Consider the following 19355-nt stretch of genomic DNA (forward strand, 5'->3'; position numbering starts at 1 on the left):
ATCCCAGGACCCTGGGATCATGACCTGAGCCCAAAGCAGATGCTTAACGACTGAGCCACCCATGCACCCCTAGACAGAGAGTTTTGCAATAAAAAATAAACTTCTTTTGACCAAAGAAACCATAAAGAAGTCAGTAGAATTCTTAAAATTTCTTTCTTTCTTTTTTTTTTTTTTAAGATTTTATTTATTCATTTGACAGAGAAAGAGCAAGAGAGGGAATACAAGCAGGGGAAGTGGGAGAGGGAGAAGCAGGCTTCCTGCTGAGCAGGGAGCCGATGTGGCACTGAATCTCAGGACCCCGGGATCATGACCTGAGCCGAAGCCAGACGCTTAATGACTGAGCCATGCAGGTGTCCCAAATTCTTAAAATTTCTAAGAAGAAATTGAAAAAGGTACAAAAGAGGAGGACATTCACAGAAGAGCAGATCCAAAGGGCTGAGAATCCTGTAGATCTTTAAATTCACTCTGCAAGGAAATCTTAAATAACAACGAAATACTGACTTTTTTACTTAGCAGACTGGTAAACATGACTAAACATGTGCAGCCAGCTAAAAAACACAGTTACTATCTTTTTAGAAGTGAGTGTCATAGACATGTTACCTCTTGGCCTGACACATATTTTGAGCCTAAAATTGTTATTTTTAAATAAAAAGGAATACTCACATTTTAAAATATTTTCGGATGCTGGTTTTGTTGAAGGACCGTGTTTGTATTCATTCCTGGCAAGTGCTTATTGTGCAAATATGGAAAGCATCGGAAGGAAGGATAGTTTTCCATAAATGCTGAAGCACCAATCTCAATATTTGAAAACAATTTGCATTTATGGTGTTCTTTGTGATCTTTAAAAAGAGTGCATCTACAATAAAGATTTGAAACAACCTATTAAAAATGGCATATGCTGTGCCTGAGAAAATGACCCAGAGTGACCATCACTGAGACATATTTCAGTAAACCTACTGGATTTTAAAGACAGAAAGTCTTTTGGGCAGCCAACCAAAAAAAAAAAAAAACGAAGTCACTTACAAGGTTAAAAGAATGAGAGTATCATCAAACTTCTCAACAATTGCACTGTGTCAGAGGAAAAAAGAGTAATGTATTTAAGATGCTGAAGGATCAGAAATGTCAGCCAAGGATTTTTATATCCAGCCAAACTGACTTCAAGTATAAAGGCTACAGACAAACTTAACCAGCTTGCGGGGACTTGGGGACTTTTGAGTCCTTCAGGAGAAATGTGGTAGAAAATGAGCTTCAAACAAGCAAAACAACCAGAGGGACACTGGCACAAGGACTAATGGTGAGCATTAAATATGTATTTGCTTAGTTAATAGGGTCGAAAGTATTGTATGTAATGGTCATAAGCGTTTCCAGTATAGATCTAGGACAGTTGTTAAAGAAATGAGCAGAGAATAGGGGAGAATGGAAACAAATATTTAGCTGTTTTTAGTACTCATCAAGGTGATGAAAATACTGATCTTGTTATTCTGAGGCTGGGCATGTGTTTGCTTCTGAGATGTGGAATAAAGCAAACGAGTACCTAGGTAGTATTCTAATTCATCTCTGGTGTTCTGGAGAAGTTGGATATTCCTGCAAGAAAAAAAGTTAGAGACACAAAACAGAAGATGTTTAGTTCTGAATTTGATTTAGAAGTGTCGGTATGAATCCCCGAGATATGGTTAAAAATATGTAGGGGTGTGTATGTGGATACACACATATAGATACACTAGATTTATTATGTCTGTCTGTTGGAAAGGTCTAGAAACAATAACCAATCCAGTAGAAATGATGATCCCTAGTACCCAGAAGACAATCTTGATACACCCTTTCCCATCAAAAGAAGCCATGGTTTTGGGGAAAGGGCTGATTCTAGGTCTGATTCCAGGTCATTGTAAAAAGATGAGACTGGAGCATCTTGGAAGTCTGGAACCAGATATCAGTAGAAGTACCAATATTTCATGTTTTAAGTGTTCAGGGGCCAACATGGAGAGGCTTCCATTGGCTAGAGATGTGATTTGAGCAGCAGAGTGAATAATAACTGGGATGGGTTGGATCACACCAACTGTGTATAGCTCTGTTAGTTCATAATAATACTCAGGAACAACTGATTGTTCACCTTTGGAGGATAATAAGAATCCAAATTATTTTGAAAAACAAAAGGAAAGACACGAGCGTTTATCCTGCCTTTCCTAAATACTGTGCCATTGGGGGAATCAAATAGTAGATGAGTGGAAATTATTCCTTATAGAAATGCTCCAGCTAATAAATGAAGAAAGGATGGTGGAATTAGAATATCACCACTTTGCAACTTCTAATGAATTAATGGACCTGGGCATTGAGGAGCAGTGGCTGCTAACATCACCGAAAGGGCCAGCCAAGGCATGATTGCCTCCTGATGGAAGGACTTCACTACCACCTGTGAAGTAGTCTTGCCAAATAAATGGAATCTGAATCTGATCAAGCATCTACATCCAATTTACAGGAAATTCAGAAGACAGAAGAACATGTGAAACCATACCTTGTGGAAGCAATCAACCAATTCCAGACTGTGGGAAACTGCAGGTCACACAACCAGGTTTCTTCAACAAATCAAGTGCAAGGGAAAGAAAAGATGGAGGGGAATCCCATGCATTAAGAGACTTGAATGACCTCAAAATGGGCTAGACTTAGAGTGTTCGGGGATATACGTTTGGTGAGGCAATCGTGAGCATGGAGGTGTGGGTTGTGATGGCTGTAGATGGGAGAGAGGGCCCTGGAGGGCTCTGGGGGGTCTGCAAAGTTGTTTCTTAGCCTGATGGGTGGATATGAGGATGTTTGTCTTATCATGCATTGAGCTTAATTCATGAAGCTGTTTGTTTGTTTCATGCAGTTTTCTAGATTGGCATACCTTACAACTCAAAGGTTAAAAGCTAGTAGAACCTAGCTCTTCTGATTTTCATTTACTAACCGAAGAGTAAGAGTTCTGTCTTTCTTTTCTTTCTTTCTTTCTTTTTTTTTTAAAGATTTCTTTTTTTTGAAAGTGAGCCAGAGAGAAAGCACAAGCAGGGTGGGGAAGAGGGGCAGCACAGAGGGAGAAGAAGCAGGCTCCCCACTGAGCAGGAAGCCCAGTGTGGGTCTTGATCCCGGGACCTGGAGATCATGCCCCGAGCTGAAGGCAGTTGCTTAACCGACTAAGCAACCAAGGCGCTCCAGAGAGTTCTGTATTTCTGAAGCCACACTGATAAACTAATCAGTCTCCCTCCTATTTCCCATGATCCATGTGTGCATTTGGAATATCTGGTGACGCATTTCATTTACTTAGCAAGTATTAAGCATCTGCTGTGTACCAGGCTCTCTCTCAGGCACTGAGAATACACTAGTGAACAACACAAAAAGCCCTGTCTTCATTGGGCTTCCATTCTTAGTGGGGGAGATCGTCACTAACCAACTTAAGATGATTGATTACATTAGAAGATTCGAATTGCTGTAAACAAATACTAATCAAGGAGGGGTGTTTGGCTTGGTGGTGAGAGGAGAAGACCTAACTTGAGATGACATTTGAATGAAACCCTGAAAGGAGGCGAGGGTGCAGAGTGCAGATCCCCAGGGAAGGAATGTTGTCGTCGAGGAGCTGAGAGTGCTGAGGCCTGAAGTGAGCACCACCAGGCGCAGTGAAGGAACGACAGGGAAGCGGTGTGGCCAGAGGCCTGGAGGAGGCAGGGAAGAGCAGGAATTGAGGTCAGAGGGGCCATGAGGGGAGAGTTTAAAGGACCTCTTAGGTCATCGTTAGGACTGGGGCTTTTACCTTGAGCAAAGTGGAAAACCCATGCTGTGACTTAGCATGCTCAGCGAGGCATTTCGACCGCCGTGTGGAGGGGAGACTGTGAAGGGGCAGGTTTGAAGCTGAGAGCTCAGTTCAGGTGCTTTTATAACGCAGACAGAAGATGTTGGGGACTTAGATGAGTGATTGAGAAGTGTTCACATGTCTGGTAGACTTTGAAGATAGATCGATTAGCACAGGTGGATGGGTTAGATGTGGCCTCTGAGAGCAAGCGAGCAAGGAGGCCAGGAGGTCTACAAGGCTTTTAGCCTAATTGCAATGGCAGATTACCTTTACCTGAGGGGGGGTGACTGGGAGGGGACGCATGCGTAAGGAGTTCACCAGACACCCAGGTGGGGTTGTGGAGTAGCAGTCGGTTATACAGATCTGGAGTTTAGAGCAGAAATGCATACTGGAAAATAAACTGAGGGCTGGAAATAATAGTGGAAATAGTAATTTGGAAAATAATGGAAATAATACTTGAAACCGGGAGATGGGATGAGATCACCATGGAATAAGCATAGAAAGAGAAAAGCATTAGCCCAAGGCCTGAGTTCCCTAAGGCAGGTGCCCAGGGGCCAGCAAAGGATTCCAGATACCTCACCCCGGTTCGTGAGCCTCAGCCAGCTGCCCCGGCTTTCCGGTCTCTCCTGGATTTCTTTTTAGTCAATCTGAAGCCGAACAGGTCAGTGTTTCTTAGATTTCAGCACGAATAATCTAGTGTTAGTGACAGATGCAAAGTCGTAAATTGTGCTGTCTGCCTCCATGATAACAAGTGCTGTGCGGTCACGAAGCAATTACAGTATTCTTGTTAAGTAGGCTCTTTACATCCTGTGATCAGTGTGAAATAAAAATTAAGGTAATCAAGGTGTTAGTATCTTGATTCTCATTGACTTATTTTTGTTTGTCTTCCAGAAAAGCTTTGACCTGGAAATACTACGCTAAAAAAATTCTCTACTACCTACGCCAACAGAAAATTTTGAATAACCTTAAGGCATTTCTTCAGCAGCCTGATGACTATGAATCGTATCTTGAAGGTGAGGCTCTGACAGAGATCTTCTAACTAGCAGCTGAGTTGTCGCTCAGTACAGTAGTGGAGACCATCCTTGAGGGCGGGATTTTACAGTCTGATCAGTTAGACAGGCAGAACTGCTAACCGCAGAGCTAAGATTTTGCCAGTGTTTGGCTGTCAGCTAAAGAGACAGTGCTTTCTAAAGATATACCGTCGGTTCAAAGCATGAGGCTGATAACTGAGCTAATGAGGTTAAATTCCCTTTTTCTGAGCTTTGAAGCATCATTTCCAAATCAGAAATAAATTTGTCCAGTTTTGTCTCTGTGTGACCTCGGGCAGATCCCTTCAGCTCCCCTCCCTGGTTGGAGCTGAATGAGGACCCAGTGTTCTTGTGCATCAGTGAGTCTGCATGTCCATGACAAGAAGTGAGGAGAAAGAAGTCGAGTGGACAGACATGACGAACAGAATAACTTCGTTCCTGCTAAGTCAGACAAGAACAAAATGTGACTTCATTTTTTTAAACTAATTTAAATTCCTAGCGTATTGCATAAGCCCTGCCATAAATTACAGTTATGAAGTACAGATAGGACTGTTCATTCACTTTTTTTCTTTAAGATTTTATTTATTTATTTGACAGACAGAGATCACAAGTAGGCAGAGAGGCAGGCAGAGAGAGAGAGGAGGAAGCAGGCTCCCTGCTGAGCAGAGAGCCGGATGTGGGGCTCGATCCCAGGACCCTGGGATCATGACCTGAGCTGAAGGCAGAGGCTTTAACCCACTGAGCCACCCAGGCGCCCCTGTTCATTCACTTTCATTCCCTCCTCCCTGTGACTTACCCTGTTCTTCAGTTTTCTTCCTTTCCAGTGCTGGCATGGTTGTGTCCCCATTTTATTCCTGTGGTCGTGTGGGCTGTCACCGCCTCTCCCAGCAGCCGCTTTCTAAGCAGCACTTGCTTTCCTGAGCCTCAAGGCCGCTGAGACCTAGCGCCGGTCCTACCTGAAACTTGGCCTTTTTTTTAAAATTAACTCTGCCTGCTTTTTAGTGACTGCCATAATCTGGGATCCCTCCCCCAAACCCCGCCAAAGCCCAAACCTTTGCCTGTTACTCTCCAGGACACCCCCTTTTCTCCAGCCGGATCATTGTCCTCCCCTCCTGGCTTCTTATCTTCATTAGTGGTATTTTCATTTTTCTTAGAATTCCCTCTTAAATCCTGCTTGACTGCAGAAGTACAGTTCAGATTTAATTTCCATTGCTTTTCTGCTGATTACTGCAACGCTTGCAGATTTACTCGCCTCAGGAGGCTTGCGTGCCCTAGCACTGACTAGTAAACCACGGCACAGTTTGGGTTATTTGTTCTCCAGCTCATCATGAAGTTTCTTGTGTCCCTTGACCTTAACATGATTCTGATCACTGTGTACTCCACATTGCCTAGTGCAGGTTCTTCTTGATGCTGTAAAAGTCTCATCATCCAGAGGGAAGTGAAAAATCTGTTTCAGTTGATTAAACTCCAACAGCCTCACCACCCCGGAATCTTCTCCTGTGTGTCTTGGAGTGGAGAATCACCCTTATCTGTTTTTTTCCAGTGAGGAATGATTTGACAGGCTTTGTTTTCTGTAGCTTATTTATGAAGACTGACTTCTTTTTCATCTTCCAAATATAAAGTAATAGTACAATTTTCACTGACTCATCCAGATCAGTGCTACAGGCACTGGGTAGCCACTGAAGGTTGTTGAGCAAGTGGAAGTCAGCTCCAGGGTTTTGATCCATGGAGACTAACAAGAATAATCTGATAGGACTAATGCAGTCTAGAAATCATAGCATCAGGATGGATTGGACTTCATCAGGTGAGGAAACCATCCCAAGAAATCCCAGGAGTCTGTGACTAGCTAAGGGGCAAAACTGGGACTGGCTCTCTTGATGCCTGCTTTCAGCTCCTTGCAGTATAAGTAGGGGATCAAGAACCTGACCTCTTTAATTTAAAATGACTCCAAAAAGAAAAAGTCATAACTGCAGCTTCTCAAGTGAAAAGGTCTTATAACCAAATAATCAAGTTAGCCCTTTGGCATCTGGTTAGAAAATTGCCTAAGGCAGTAGAGAACCAAGCTGGATTCCAGAGACTATGTCTCTGGTCTACTTTGTCTGAGTCTTCAGCAGCAGGTTGGCTGAGTGTCAGTATTTCTCTGATTTGAAAGTACTGTTTCCTCTCCAAAGTTCATTCACTGTCTCATCTTTGAGGGGTACAAATTGTAGAAATCCCTCATTGAGGGTTTCAACTTTTTAAATTTTTTAAAAGATTTTATTTATTCATTTGAGAGAGAAAGAGGGAGAGAGAGCGCACAAGCAGGGGGAGAGGCAAAGGGAGAGGGAGATGCAGATTCCCTGCTGAGCTGGGAGTCTGACGCGGGGCTTGATCCCACGACCCCAAGATTGTGACCCGAGCCAAAGGCAGACACTTAGCCATCGAGCCAAGTAAAGTGATTGTCTTTACTTGTCAGACTTCCTGGAATGAGCTCCTTTATAGCGTTTATTTTTCTTTGTAATAGAATATGGGAACATGATTTGTCTCATGCCCATTTTTGAGTCCCTAACCTTTGAGAGAGGATTTGGTTTATTTATTTATTTTAAAAGATTTTATTTATTTATTTGACACAGAGAAAGAGAGAGAGATCACAAGTAGGCAGAGAGGCAGGCAGAGAGAGGCAGAGAGAGGAAGGGAAGCAGGCTCCCTGCTGAGCAGAGAGCCCGATGCAGGACTCGATCCCAGGACCCTGGGATCACGACCTGAGCTGAAGGCAGAGGCTTTAACCCACTGAGCCACCCAGGCGCCCCTGGTTTATTTTTTAAAAATAAAGTGTTTAAATTCCTTTGTCGTGAGAATGTGACTCCTTCTCCGTGTACTAGCAGTAAGGTCTGTCCTCCACAAATGAAGCTTACCTGGGAAGATGATGCAAAGAACTGTGGCCCTCGGTGTCTGGGCTGAATGAGCAACTGCGAGGGAAAGGGTACAGATAGCTTATTCAGTAATTCCTGTTCATTTTCAGGTGCTGTATATATTGACCAGTACTGCAATCCTCTCTCGGACATCAGCCTCAAAGATATCCAGGCCCAGATTGACAGCATCGTGGAGCTCGTTTGCAAAACCCTCCGGGGCATCAACAGCCGGCACCCCAGCTTGGCCTTCAAGGCAGGTGTGGAATTGCTTTCGATCCAGCCATATTTGCAAAAGAGAACCCTGCAGAGCGATTGGTTGATTTGAGAAGCTCTGCGGGGTGTTGCTCTGACGTCACCAGAAAAGCAGTTAGTGAGGCTACCACGTGCTCACCGGGAGATGCGAAAAGACTTCTGAGTTCATACTCATTTCTCCACCCTGGACCGGCAGTACCTGCTGGGTCCTGTTGGGACACTGCTAGTGTCTTCGTGGTGCGGGTTGTTTGGGGCGATGGTCACACCTTGGGGAGTACTTGTGTCCTCAGAGTAGATCTTTGTGTTTCAGGCGAATCCTCCATGATAATGGAGATAGAACTCCAGAGCCAGGTGTTGGATGCCATGAACTATGTCCTTTACGACCAGCTCAAGTTTAAGGGGAACCGTATGGATTACTATAATGCCCTCAACTTGTACATGCACCAGGTAAATGTGGGTGAATTAAAACAGAACAATACATATTTTTTCAGCTCATTTCTGACCAATTGTGTCATCTTTGAGGGCAAATGCATTGTCTTTTCATCTCTCAGTGCCCAGGGAAACTCATTTTTGCCTCTACCATCAGGATATTGCTCTGGATTTTTATTCCTTAACTCTGTGTGAAAACCCTTGAGATCATTTTCTGTCTGGAAATAGGTATTTCTCTGACTTTGGTCAGTTTGTGTCTTACAAACACAAAACTGTTAAAACTAATCAGGTCTTTTTTCTGCACTGGCCTTTCAAAGGGTCAGAAGAAACTTGGCCGGCTGTATCATTGATATTTAGTTTTTATGTCCTTTGTCCTCGGCACCGTTCTCAAATCTATTCTTTTGCCCTCTGTGCTACCCTAATTTTTTTTCTTTCCTTGGAATGGCCTTTTATTCTTTTTGGAAGACAGACCCCCTAAATCCCAGATCTGCAAACTTTCTCTGTCAAGGGTCAGAGGTTTTGGCTCTGCAGGCCATATGCCGTGTGTCCTCAATGCCCAGATCTGCTGCTGGAGTTGAAAGGAGGCATGGACAACGCAAAAACAAACGAGTGTGGCTGTGTTCCTTTGAAACTTCCTGTACGGATACGGAGATTTGAATTTCATGTAATTTTTATGTGTCACGGAATAGTATTCTTTTGGCTGTTTTTTTTAAATACTAAAGTGTTGACACTCTTCTTATGCAGGCCCCATACAAAAACAGGCAGTGGAGTAGATCTGGCCCACAGACTGCAGTTTGCAGACCCCTTATCTAAATAAATCAAATATTCCTCCACTTAAGCCACGAAAACCTAGTGTCATTCCCAGTGCACAGCGGGTGCCCCGTAGCACTTACATGGTAGGAGCGATGAGGTGCGATTCCTTTCCATGAAGCTGAAGGATTTTTTTTCTCCTTTAGGTTTTGATTCGCAGAACAGGAATCCCGATCAGCATGTCCCTGCTCTACTTGACAATTGCCCGGCAGTTGGGGGTCCCACTGGAGCCTGTCAACTTCCCCAGTCACTTCTTGTTAAGGTGGTGCCAAGGTGCAGAAGGGTGAGTCACTAGGCCACGTCGCGACTGGGCCTTAGGATTCACTCCCTTGGTGGTGAGAGGAAGCGCAGGAACTGAACAGAGGTTCACCAGAGCACGGGGATGGGCCAGCTGTCCGATCCTTGGCCATCCGTGTCAGGACTCTGATTCTGGGAGAAGGGCACTCTGGATCTTTCTGTATTATTTCTTAAAGCTGCATATGAATTTACAAGTCTCTCAAAGTATGTATAAAGAGTAGGACTAGAGGGCGCCTGGGTGGCTCAGTGGGTTAAAGCTTCTGCCTTGAGCTCAGGTCATGATCCCAGGGTCCTGGGATCGAGCCCCACATCGGGCTCTCTGCTCAGCAGTGAGCCTGCTTCCCTCTCTCTCTGCCTGGCTCTCTGCCTACTTGTGATCTGTCTGTCAAATAAATAAATAAAATCTTAAAAAAAAAAAGAGTAGGACTAGGAGTTCGGCATTTCAGGTGGATCTCCAAGTCCCTCGTTACAAAGCACAACAGATCAAAGAGGTTTTTGTTTTGTTTTAAGGAATGTTGCTTTTTATTTATTTATTTTTTTAATCGTTTTTACTTAAATCCCAGTTAGTTCACATACAGCGTACTGTTAGTTTCAGGGGATTTGGCACTTCCTGTAGAATATCCAGAGCTCATCACCATAAGCCTTAATCCCCATCACCTATTTCACCCTTCCTACCACACCCCACCTGCCTCCCCTCTGGTAACCATGAGATTGTTCTCTGTAGTTAATAGTCTGTTTCTTGGTTTGCACCTCCTTTTTCTCCCCCTTTGCTCTTCTGTTTGTTAAATTTGACATATGAGTGAAATCGTATGGTATTTGTCTTTTTCTGACTGACTTACTTTGCTTAGTCTTATATTCTCTAGGTCCATCAGTATTGTTGCAAGTGGCAGGATTGCATTCTTTTTGATGGCTGAGTAATATTCCATTGTGAATAAGTATACCACTTCTTTCTCCACTTATCTGTTGATGGACACTTGGGCTGTTTCCACAGTTTGGCTGTTGTAGATAAAGCTGCTGTAAACATCAGACGGCACATATCCCTTTGAATTAGTATTTTTGTACTAATTTTGTACTAATGCAGTTGCTGAGTCATAAGTCAGTTCTATTTATAATTTTTTGAGGAACCTCCATATTGTTTCCCTCAGTGGTACCAGTTTGCATTCCCACCAACAGTGCAAGAGGGTTTCCCCTTTTTCCACATCCTCACCAATACGTGTAGTTTCCTATGTTACTGAGTTTAGCCATTCTGACAGGTGTGAAGTGATAGCTCGTTATAGGTTTGATTTGCATTTCCTGGTAATGAGTGATACTAAGCATCTTGTCATGTGTCTGTTGGCCATCTGGATGTCTTCTTTGGGAATGCATCTATTTGTGGCTTCTGCCCATCCTGTAGCTGGATCATTTGTTTCTTGGGTGCTGAGTTTTTTAAGGTTTTGTTGGTTTGTTTGTTTTTGTATTTAATAATCTCTATACCCAATGAGGGGCTCAAACTCACAACCCCAAGATCAAGAGTCGCACACTTCCCTGAGCCAGCCAGGTGCCCCAGTATAAGTTCTTTGTAGGTTTAGGATCTTAACCCCTTTATCAGATTTGTCATTTACAAGTATCTTTTCCCGTCCCATAGGTTGTTTTTTGGTTTTGTTGTTTCCTTCACTATGCCGAAGCTTTTTATTTTGATGAAATCCTAGTAGTGTGTTTTTGCTTTTGTTTCCCTTGCCTCAGGAATCGTATCTAAAAAGAAGTTGCTGTGGTTGATGTAAATAGGTTACAGCCTGTTTTCGCTAGGATTTTAATGGTTTTGTGTCTCACATTTAGGTCTTTCATCCATTTTGAATTTTTGTGTTTGATTTTTTGCGTGTTCCTGTCCAGTTTTCCCAACACTGTTTGTTGAAGAGACTGTCTTTCCTCACTGGATATTTTCCTGCTTTATCAAAGTTTAATTGACCATGTAATTGTGGGTTTATTTCTGGGTTTTCTGTTCTGTTATATTGATCTACGTGTCTGTTTTGATGCCAGCACCATGCTGTTTGGAGATACTACGGCTTTATACTATATTTGAAGTCCGGAATTGTGATGCCTCGAGCTTCGCTTTGCTTTTTCATGGTTACTTTGGCGATTCTTTTTTTTTTTTTTTTTTTTTTAAAGATTTTATTTATTTATTTGACAGAGAGAGATGACAAGCAGGCAGAGAGGCAGGCAGAGAGAGAGAGGAGGAAGCAGGCTCCCTGCTGAGCAGAGAGCCTGATGCGGGGCTCGATCCCAGGACCCTGAGATCATGACCTGAGCCGAGGCAGCGGCCTAACCCACTGAGCCACCCAGGCGCCCCTACTTTGGCGATTCTTGCCAAATGGATTCTTGCACAGAATGTCTTTTCATTTCTTTGTGTCTTCTTTGATTTCTTTCATCAGTGCTTTATCGTTTTCAGAGGACAGGTCTTTCACTTCTTTGGTTAGGTTTATTCCTAGGTATCCTACTGTTTTGGCGCAATTATGAATGAAATTGATTTTTAATTTTCTTTCTGCTGCTTCATTTTTGGTGTATGTAAATGCACCAGATATCTATAGGCGGATTTTGTATCCTGTGACTTTATTTAGTGGAATCTTTTGGGTTTTCTATATAGAGTCTTGTGTCATCTGCAGATGGTGAGAGTTTGACTTCTTGCCTCTTTGGATGCCTTTTATTTTTGTTGTCTGATTGCAGTAGCTAGGACTTCGGTACTGTGTTAATTGACAGTGGTGGGAGTGGACATCCTTGTCTTATTCCTGACCATAGAGGAAAAGCGCCGTTTTTTCCCACTGAAGATAGGGGTTTTTTGTATATGACCTTTATATTATGTTGTGATATGTTTCCTCTAAACCTACTTTGTTGAGTGTTTTTATCATGAGTGGATGCTGTACTTTCTCAAATGCTTTTTCTGCATCTGCTGAAGTGATCATCTAGTTCTGTTCTTTTATTACTATGGTGTATCACGTTGATTGATTGTGAATACTGAACTACCCTTGCAATCCAGGAATAAACCCCACTTGATTATGGTGAGTGATTCTCCTAATGTGTTGTTGGATTCTGTTTGCTAGTATTTTGTTGAGGATTTTTGCATCCATGTTCATCAGGGATATTGATTGGCCTGTAGTTCTGTTTTTGTTTTTGTTTTAAGATTTTAGTTATTTGAGAGAGCGTGCACGTGCATGCACCAATGTGAGGGGGGCCAAGAGGGGAGGGAGAAGGACAGGCAGACTCTGTGCTGAGTGTGGAGCCCAACTCAGGGCTCAGTCTCACAACCGTGTGATCATGACTGCAGCCAAAGTCGAGTCTGGTGCTCAACTGATGGAGCCACCCAGGTACCCCTGTAGTTCTCTTTTTTAGTGGAGTTTTTATCTGGTTTTGGAATAAAGGAAATGCTGGCCTCATAGAAGGAGTTTGGAAGTTTTCCTTTCTTTTCTGTTTTTTGCAATAGTTTAAGAATAGTAGGTAGTAACTTCTCTTTCAATGTTTGGTGGAATTTACCTGTGAAGCCATCTGGCCCTGGACTTCTGTTTGTTGGGAGATTTATTTTTATTACTGATTCAGTTTCTTTGCTGGTTATTGCTCTGTTCAAATTTTCTTTTTCTTTCTGTTTATTTTGGTACTTTGTTTCTAGGAATTTATCCATTTCTTCCAGATTGTCTGATTTGGTGACATAATTTTTCATACTATTCTCCTATAACTGGACGTATTTCTGTGGTGTTGGTTATTTCTCCTGTCTCGTTTGTGATTTTATTTTTTTGGGGTCCTTTCGCTTTGCTTTTTGATAAGTCTGGCTAGAGGTTTATCAATTTTATTTTTCAAAGAACTGGTACTTGGTTTCATTAATCTGTTCTATTGGGGTTTTGTTTTGTTTTTCTATATCATTTACTTTTCTTATTTCCCTTCTTCTGCTGACTTAAGGTTTCATTTCTTGTTCTTTTTCCAGTTTCTTTAGGAGTAAGGTTGGATTGTTTAAGATTTTTTCTTGCTTTTAATGTATTGTATAACTGTATTGCTATATACTTCCCTCTAATGACCACCTTTGCTGCAACCCAGAGGTTTTGGACAGTTGTGTTTCCATTTTCATTTATTTCCATGTATTTTTAAATTTCTTCTCTGATTTCTTGGTTGACCCATTCATTGTTTAGTAACATGTTGTTTAATATCCACATATTTGTGGTCTCTCCACATTTTTTCTTGTGGTTGGTCAGAAAAGACGTATGGTATGATCTCAATCTTTTTGTATTTGTTGAGGCCTGATTTGTGACCTGGTACGTGATATATTCTGGAGAATGTCCCATGTGTACTTGAAAAGAATGTGTATTCTGCCGTTTTAGGATGAGATGTTCTGATATATCTGTGAAATCCATCTAGATCAAAGAGTTCTTAAAGAAAGTCTTACTTTGTGGTCTTCCATAAAATCTCCTCCCTCCTCTTCAGAGAACGGAGGGGGAGGGGGGAGGGCAACAAGGGAGGTGGAGGGAAGGACCGCGTGGCCACATTCTCACTCGTGTGCAAAAGCAAATGCTCGATTTCTTACCGGCTGGGGCTTGCTTCGCTTTTCTGAAAGAAACAGTTCGTCAAATAGGCAGAACTATCTTCTCATTGAATGTGCCATTTAGAGAAAAAAGAAACATTATTTAATCATATCCTGTTCTTTGGGTGACTGTGATATCCTTTGGTGAATGGAATAATAGAAAATACCTGAGCTTTGAAGTCGAGCAGGGTTCAGACCTGCTTCCTCTGAGTCTCAGTTTTTTACTCTGTGAAAATGGGGCACGTGTTTTTCAAATGGTTTGGAGGATTGAGATGACCCAGTGCTTTACACACCTAGTAGAATTCTGAGACCTATCTAGAAGAAAGGGGTTTTTTTGTTTTTTATTTTTTTAAAGATTTATTTATTAGAAAGCATGCATGCATAAGTTCGGGGAGGGGCGGAGGGCAACGGAGAGAGAGAACCTCAAGCAGACTCCACACTCAGCACGGAGCCTGACTTGGGGCTCCATCCCAGGACCCTGAGATCATGACCTGAGCCAAAGTCAGGCGTCAGACATCTGCTCAGCCAGCTGAGTCCCCTGGGTGCCCCACTCATCTCTATTTCTGCACCTCGTTCAAGAAGTAAAACATGTATGGTTGGAACCTTCTGGATATCCTTCCTTATCCCCTTCTTCCCCCCTGCTCTGCAGAGATCCCCACCAGTTATCTGGAAGTTTTCTTACTTCCCTGCAAATTTTTATAGTTCATCACATACGTATATTTCCTTAAATGGTGTGTATGGGCTTCCTTTCTTTTCCAATATCTATTTCTAAAAATGTGTTGTATGACTTCTTTTTTGGATAACAGACACCCATTTTCCGTTACTGTAAATGGGAAGTATGCTTTTTCAGCCCATTCTCTCTCCCTAAATAACCCAACCAATTTCCCCTAAATACCTCATAAATGCTCTTAAATGGCCATGTAATAATCCACCAAGGATCTCTGCATGATATAAAGCATTTAAAACTAATTACCGTGTTATTTGCCAAAGTAACTTATTGCTGGGTACAGTTGTGTGTGGTAACTGTCATTTTTCCTTAGGCTGCAGCAAATGCACACTAGCAATGCAGCTGAACAGTGAAGTAACTTGTTAGCACCCGAGGCACCTGGCAGAAGTAAACACTGAGCCTCCTGGCTGGGTCCTCAGGAAAGAGAGGAAGCTGGTGAGAGTAGTGGGGGGCACACCACAGGGCTGCAGGCCCTCCAGGTCCTCACTTCCACCTCACTTCCACCCATGTTCCCTGTTAATCTGGTCTCTGCTCTGTCCTGGCACCAAAACCATATAGTCTACTTACTGTAGCCCTGTCATTAACTAGTACCTGCTGGTTAGACCCCCAGTGAGTTCTTCAAAATTCCCTTGGCTATGCTTAGCTTTTTGCTCTTCTATAGTTCTAGAATCCATTTAGCAGGGGTGCCTGGGTGGCTCAGTTGGCTGAGCGTCTGCCTTTGGCTCTAGTCGTGATCCCAGAATCCTGGGATCGAGCCCTGCATCGGGCTCCCTGCTCAGCGGGAGCTTGCTTCAACCTCTCCTCCCTGCTTGTTCTCTCTCACACTATCTCCGTCACTGTGTCTCTCTCTCAAATAAATGAAAGAAAAAAATCCATTTACCAGACTCCTTCAGAAGCCCATATGGATATTGACAGGCACCAGAGCTTATCCTGAGTCATAGACGAATATGAACGGTATCGTCAGTGTTTGACCAATGAGTCTGTGAACACGATACCTCCCTAAACATTGGTCTTTAATGTCTTCAAGAAGATTTTATTTATTTATTTATTTACTTACTTACTTACTTATTTTTAGAGAGGGAAGGGGGAGAGAGGGAAAGAGAATCGTAAGCAGGCTTCACGCTCAGCTCAGAGCCCAATGCAGAGCTCAGTCTCATGACCCTGAGATGACCTGAGTTGAAGTCAGGTTAGACGCTCAACTGAATGAGTCATTCAGGTGCCCCCTTAAAAAGATTTTATTGTGTTCTTCATGGAGTTCTTTGGCTTTTTGCTAGTTTTATTCATTAAGAACCTTAAATTTTTGGGGGCGCCTGGGTGGCTCAGTGGGTTAAAGCCTCTGCTTTCGGCTCAGGTCATGATCCCAGGGTCCTGGGATCGAGCCCCGCATCGGGCTCTCTGCTCCGCGAGAAGCCTGCTTCCTCCTCTCTCTGCCTGTCTCTCTGCTTACCTGTGATTTCTCTCTGTCAAATAAATAAATAAAATCTTTAAAAAAAAAAAAAAAAAAGAACCTTAAAGTTTTTGTTGCTATTATAAATGGTAGTTTTTAAAAATTACGTTTACTAAGTGTTGATGTATAGGGACATGATTGATATTTAGGGATAGATCTGATAATCCCCCCCCCCTTTTTTAAAGATATTTATTTATTTATTTGACAGAGATCACAAGCAGGTAGAAAGGCAGGCAGAGGGAGGAGGAAGCAGGCCTCCTGCCAAGCAGAGAGCCCGATGTGGGGCTCGATCCCAGGACCCCGAGACCATGACCTGAGCCGAAGACAGAGGCTTTAACCCACTGAGCCACCCAGGTGCCCCTGATAATCCCTTTGCTGAATAAATTATTAGAGCTCATTGTCAACTCTTGGGTTTTCTGTGTAGAGCATCATATTGTCCGTGAATCATGACAGTTTTGTTTCTTTTCTTTCTAGCCCTTGTACATTTCTGTTTCTTGTACTTACTGTGCTGACTGGATCCTCTTGCACAAAGTTGAGTAGAAACAGTGATAGCGGGTACCCTTGTCTTAGGTAGGACTTTAGGTGGAATACCTTTCTTTACTTATTTATTTTAAAAGATTTTACCCGTTCAGGGGTACCTGAGTGGCTGCCTTTGGCTCCAGTCATGATCCCGGGGTCCTGGGATTGAGCCCTTCATTGGGGTCCTTGCCTGGCGTGGATCCTGCTTTTCCCTCTGCGTGCTGTTCCCCTGCTTGTGCTTGCTCGCTGTCTGACAAATAAATAAATAAAAGCTTAAAAAAAAGATTTTATATATTCATTTGAGAGAGTAAGAGAGCACAAGCAGGGGGAATAGCAGAGGGAGAAGGAAGAGCAGACTACCTGCTGAGCAGGGGGCCTGATGCAGGGCTCGGTCCCAGGACCTGGAATCATGACCAGAGCCAAAGGCAGATGCTTAGTCTACTGAACCACCCAAGCGCCCCTAGGTGGAATGCTTTTTAAAATTTCATCATCAAGCATGATGTTTGGGGTATTTTCTTCCATTGGGATTATCAGAGCTGCCTTCTAAATTTATAGTTTGCTTCAGTTTTATTAAAAAGTGGGCATTGGGTTTTTTTCCCCAAAATATCCTTTCTGTGTCTGATATAATCATGTAGTTTTCTTTTTTAGAGACTGTGTGTTGAAATAGATTTTTAACGTTCAGTTCTCCTTTCATTCTTGGGGTACGTCTTTCTTAATCATATGGATTTTTAAAAACACGTTGTATGATTTGCTCGTGCTTTATTTAGGATTTTTGCCTATAAATTTGTGTGTACATATGTGGTTCTCCTAGACTCATATTAAGAGTTGAAGAGCCTTCCTTGTTTCTGGAACATTCCATCTGTCTTGCCACAGAAGGGATATTGGTAAGACTCTAGGAAGGAATCTGACTGGTCTTTTTAAAGAAGCCAAAGAGAAAATCTCTTAACATGGCTTGCAGTGGGCATAAAATCAAAGTGGAACAGTTGCTCAAGGAAAAAAAAAACAACTATCTCTGAAACAAAGACCCACTGAATCTCTTAGGAATCCTCATAGAATGTTCTTGGTAATGCGGTGAGGACTTGCTTTGTGTGACCTCCTCCCACTGCTTCACTCATCGTGGGCCACCCTGTTCGAGAGCACGGTTCATAGGAGGGACGGCATGGTTGAGTGCTGGGGCCCTGCTCTCTGGTCTGGTGCAGAGTCCCAGGCCGAGCTGACCACCTGAACGTGTCTGCAGACTTAGGGGCAGGGCTCCGTAACTTTCATCACAGCCCCAAGCCTCAGAGCCCACAGGCACTGTGCCAACTGCAGAGTGCACAGAGGGCCTCAGCCTTCCGTCAGTATTGCTGTCAACCAAACTTTGGATTGAGTGTCTTGTAGACCACGTCGATGAATTCTAATTTGTTCTCAAACTTGGTTTAATCTGGCCTAATAGCCCCCCAAACTGTATTTGATGCCACACGTCAGTGCTGTTCCTTAAACCTGTGTCCTGCAGTCTTTGTGCAGCAGGGCAGGTAGATTTTGAACTTTAGACAAGGCTCTAATACTTGGAACGCTGCTGTGTTCATACTCAGGCTCTAATTTCAGTAGAGGTGGGGGTGTGGGGGGGCGGTGGTTGGATAAATGCTTTGTTCAGCTCTGACCCGAGATCTGGCTGACTTTGTGTGCCGTTCACATAGGGCAAGCCTGGACATCTTTGACTACATTTACATAGACGCCTTCGGGAAAGGGAAGCAGCTGACCGTGAAGGAGTGTGAATACTTGATTGGCCAGCACGTGACGGCAGCGCTGTACGGGGTGGTCAACGTGAAGAAAGTGTTACAGCGCATGGTGGGAAACCTTTTAAGCCTGGGAAAGCGGTAAGGTTTTCTTGGTTTTCCAGCACTCGTGCCAAGTGCATGTCTTTGGAGGCATGGATGGCCTTATGGAGGATTTTATTTGATGCACGAATGGTGGGTTTGGCGAAGCAATGGATGCTGTGGGGCACAGCTGGGATTATCTACAGCCGTCAACCCACTGCGGGAAGAAACTCATCCCTGTGACACGGTGCTGTCCAGTTTTAAGATGTGCTAAGTGATTCTTTGACACCTTTGCAGTCTGCTCGTGCAAGCTGTCCATAATACTGAAAGTATTCTTGAGTAACAAGGGTATTTTAGATGGGTGAAGGTTATTTTTCGGGGGCAGCATGTTCTCACGTCGAAGTGCTTTGTCAAATCCCTTGATTTATGCATTTCTATCACTTAGATAAGAAAAGTATGAAACTATTTTGCTTCTGAGTCAGGGGATTTGTCTTACGGGAAAATAGAAGGTTGTTGAAGTCATAGTTTTGTTTTTTTTAAATAGGTTTTCTTTTTTTAGAGCAATTTTAGGTTCATAACAAAATGAAGCAGAAAGTACAGAGAGTTTTCGTATCGCCCCTGGCCCTTCTGTCCGCCACAGACTCTCCCACTGGCACGGTCCCCCATCAGAGTGGGACGTTAGTTGTGGTTGATGCACCTCCAAGGCCAGGTCATTAACGAGTTTATGGTCCACATTCGCCTTCTCTCTTGTAGCGCGTTCTGTGGGTTTGAGTAAATGCATCATGACATGTGTCCACTG

At 43.2% G+C, this 19355-nt stretch overlaps 1 protein-coding gene across 2 annotated transcripts in view; it reads left to right on the plus strand.

Annotated features, from left to right (window-relative positions):
- The window catches only part of FBXO21 (F-box protein 21), a 52518-nt gene that overhangs the window by 5760 nt on the left and 27403 nt on the right, over positions 1–19355 (plus strand). For both annotated transcript variants that reach the window (XM_082698988.1, XM_082698987.1), the window contains exons 4-8: positions 4709–4830; positions 7847–7993; positions 8299–8435; positions 9374–9510; positions 18437–18616. In XM_082698988.1, the coding sequence (XP_082555114.1) occupies positions 4709–4830; positions 7847–7993; positions 8299–8435; positions 9374–9510; positions 18437–18616 (723 nt within the window). The remainder of the gene's footprint in view (positions 1–4708; positions 4831–7846; positions 7994–8298; positions 8436–9373; positions 9511–18436; positions 18617–19355) is intronic.

Source organism: Mustela nivalis (assembly GCF_964662115.1).
Source record: "Mustela nivalis genome assembly, chromosome: 14".
Lineage (NCBI taxonomy): Eukaryota > Metazoa > Chordata > Mammalia > Carnivora > Mustelidae > Mustela > Mustela nivalis.